Consider the following 3,037-nt stretch of genomic DNA (forward strand, 5'->3'; position numbering starts at 1 on the left):
ATTGGCACAGGACAGAGTGGAGTTTAGGGCTGTTGTACATAGGGTCGCTATGAGTCGCAAGCGACTCGACAGCACATAACAACAACAACAACCTTTGTGTTGGCAATGCTGAGCAAAATATTAGAGAAGCTGGACTCAATCAAGAAGAATGTAGCATTAAGATGGAAAAGATTCATCAGTAACCTGCATCATGCAGATGAAACAACCTTGGTTGCTGAAAGGGAGGAGAACTTCAAGCACTTGTTGAAGAAGAAGATCAAAGAATATAGCCTTTAATATGGATTATACCGCAACATCAAGAAGACAAAGATTCTTATCACTGGACCAATAGGCAACATCTTAAGAGCTGGACAAAAGATTGAAATTGTCAACAACTTCATCTTATTTAGATTTATATTTAACACCCTTGATAGCAGCAGTCAGGTGGTTAGGAGATGTATCACAAAATCTGACGTTAAAGACCTCTCCAAATTATTGAGGAGTAATGATGTTAGTTTGAGGACTAAGGTGTGTGTGATTAAGGCCATAGTCTTTCCGATTACTTGCTTTGCATCTGAGAGCTGGACAATGAATAACGATGACAGAAGAATTGAAGCCTTTGAGCCATGGATTTGGAGAACACTGTACATCCATCCATGGACTATCAAGAGAACAAACAAGTAGGTTTTGGAAAGGGTATAGCCAGAGTGCTCTTTGAAGGCAGGGATGATAAGGCTTCATCTCTCATATTTTAGGCATGTTGCTAGGAGGGGCTATTCCTGAGAGAGACATGATGCTGGGAAGGGTGGAGGGTCGGCGAAGAAGACCAGGTGGACTGACATGATGACTGCCACAATAGGCTCTAATGTGTCAGGAAAAGTGAGGATGACATACAGATCTGTTGTTCACAGGTTTACTATGGGTCATGTTCAACTCAACAGCACCTAACAACAAGTCACCAGAGCACAAGGGCTCTCTCACACACTCTCACTCTCTCTTTCTCCGTCATGCACTCTCTCTTACTCAGACACACACCTACACATATATATGATTTTTTTTTCAATAAGATAATTATAAAAGAACATACCCATCTTTGGTCTGATCCACCATACCACTTAAAAGTTCCACAGTCTTTAGGTTAGGTTGACTTTCTCCAAAAATGTTCAAGTATCGAGTGACAAAGTCATTGGGAGACATGAAATATTCACCATTTTTTTCAATGCTTGCATACTGTTAAGAAAAAAAGATAATGAGAAAGTGCAGTTATCTTACATATGCAATTCTCAAAAGTAAGTAGCTAATCTGTAGGGGAAATACACCTGAAAATATTCAAAGGATTTAATGTCAGTTGTGATCCTGTGATTTTCTCAATGACACTTAACTTCCCCTCATTTAAACAACCAAAAAAAAAAAAATGTGAGAACACTTTCGTATTGTCCAGTTTCATGTTTCTATCAGTGATTCTCAATGGAGTGCAATTTCCCCCCAGGGGCACCTGACTACATGTGAAGACAATGGAGGTTGTCATACTAAGACAGGGAGACTACTGCTGGCATCTAATGGGGAGATGCCAGGAATGCTGATAACATCCCTCAGCACACAGGACAGTGCCCCACCTCCCCGCCCCACCCATCTCCAAAGAACTATCCAGTTCAAAATGTCAGGAGTGCCCAAGTTAAAAAACCCTAACTTTACATAATCTGCAAAGACAAAGTGTGCCTTGTTGTTTAACAAGAACACAACCACTTTCATAGAACTCTAGAAGTCCTAATCCACAATATAAACAGTCTTCCAAGCATCCTAAAAAACCTACAATCAGGAGAGGATAAAATAGATGAATGGGACCGTCTAAGAATAAAAAAGTGGAATTAATCATGAATCATGGAGGGAAATTATCTAATTTTTTGTCCCCATTATTGCTTCAAGGGCATCAATGATACAAGAAAGGATGACAAACAGGATATGTTTGAAAGCACACTAGCTTAGGATGCTCTCTCAGTGTCCCTTTAGGTCTCGTTTCTAGTGTACCAAGCTCTGGCACAAGAATACCTACTCATGCCTGTCCCAAGAAGCTTCAAAGGTTAATGGAAATGCTTAGAAAAAACCTAGGGACCATAACTTGCCTTTATGGAGCAAGAGAGCATCTTCTGGTCCTGAGGACAAAAACCAACTCAAAGTGGATCAAGGAACTAGGACTAAAACCAAGGATTATAAACTTGATTAGAGAAAAACTTGGAAGAACTCTAGAAGCCCTAATCTATAATATAAACAGTCTTCCAAGCATCCTAAAAAACCTACAACCAGGAGAGGATAAAATCGATTAATGTGACCCTCTAAGAATAAAATCCTTATGCACATCCAAAAACTTCTCCAACAGGGTAAAAAGGGAAGCAACAGACTGGGGAAAAATATTTGATAATGACATGTCTGATAAGGAACTTAAATCTAGAATTTATAAAATATTTGAGCACCACAACAAGATAAAGGTAAACAACCCAATTGAAAAATGGGCACAGGATATGAATAGACACTTGACCAAAGAAGACATTCAGATGGTGAACAAACACATGAAGAAATGTTCAAAATCCCTAGCTCTAAGAGAGATGCAAATCAAAATAACTATGAGGTATCATCTCACTCCAGTAATAATAGCAAAATTTAACAGAACAGCAGATAACAAATGCTGGCAAGGCTGTGGAGAAACTGGAACACTTACTCACTGTTGGTGGAAATGTAAAATGGTGCAACCACTATGGAAGGCAGTATGGCGCTTTCTCAAAAAGTTGCGAATAGAAATATCAATTGACCCAGAAATTCCACTACTGGGAATATACTGTAAAGAAACCAGAACTGCCACCCAAGCAGATATATACTCACCCATGTTTATGTGGCTTTGTTCACAATAGCAAAGAGCTGGAAATAACCCAAGTGCCCATCAACAAATGAATGGATAGAGAAGTTGTGGTATATTTGTTGTTGTTGCTGTTATGTGCCGTTGAGTCATTTCCGACTCATATCGACCCTATGCACAACAGCCCTAAACCCTGCTCTATCCTGC

The 3,037-nt window shown here is 39.5% G+C and overlaps 1 protein-coding gene across 3 annotated transcripts in view; it reads right to left on the reverse strand.

The window, feature by feature from the left end:
- SLC25A13 (solute carrier family 25 (aspartate/glutamate carrier), member 13) overlaps positions 1 to 3,037 on the reverse strand; it is a 220,490-nt gene that overhangs the window by 177,664 nt on the left and 39,789 nt on the right. For all 3 annotated transcript variants that reach the window (XM_006880228.1, XM_006880227.1, XM_006880229.1), the window contains exon 3: positions 1,067 to 1,209. In XM_006880228.1, coding sequence (XP_006880290.1) covers positions 1,067 to 1,209 — 143 coding nt within the window. The remainder of the gene's footprint in view (positions 1 to 1,066; positions 1,210 to 3,037) is intronic.

This window comes from Elephantulus edwardii, unplaced genomic scaffold, assembly GCF_000299155.1.
Source record: "Elephantulus edwardii isolate Elephantulus edwardi_28Jun2011 unplaced genomic scaffold, EleEdw1.0 scaffold00007, whole genome shotgun sequence".
Lineage (NCBI taxonomy): Eukaryota > Metazoa > Chordata > Mammalia > Macroscelidea > Macroscelididae > Elephantulus > Elephantulus edwardii.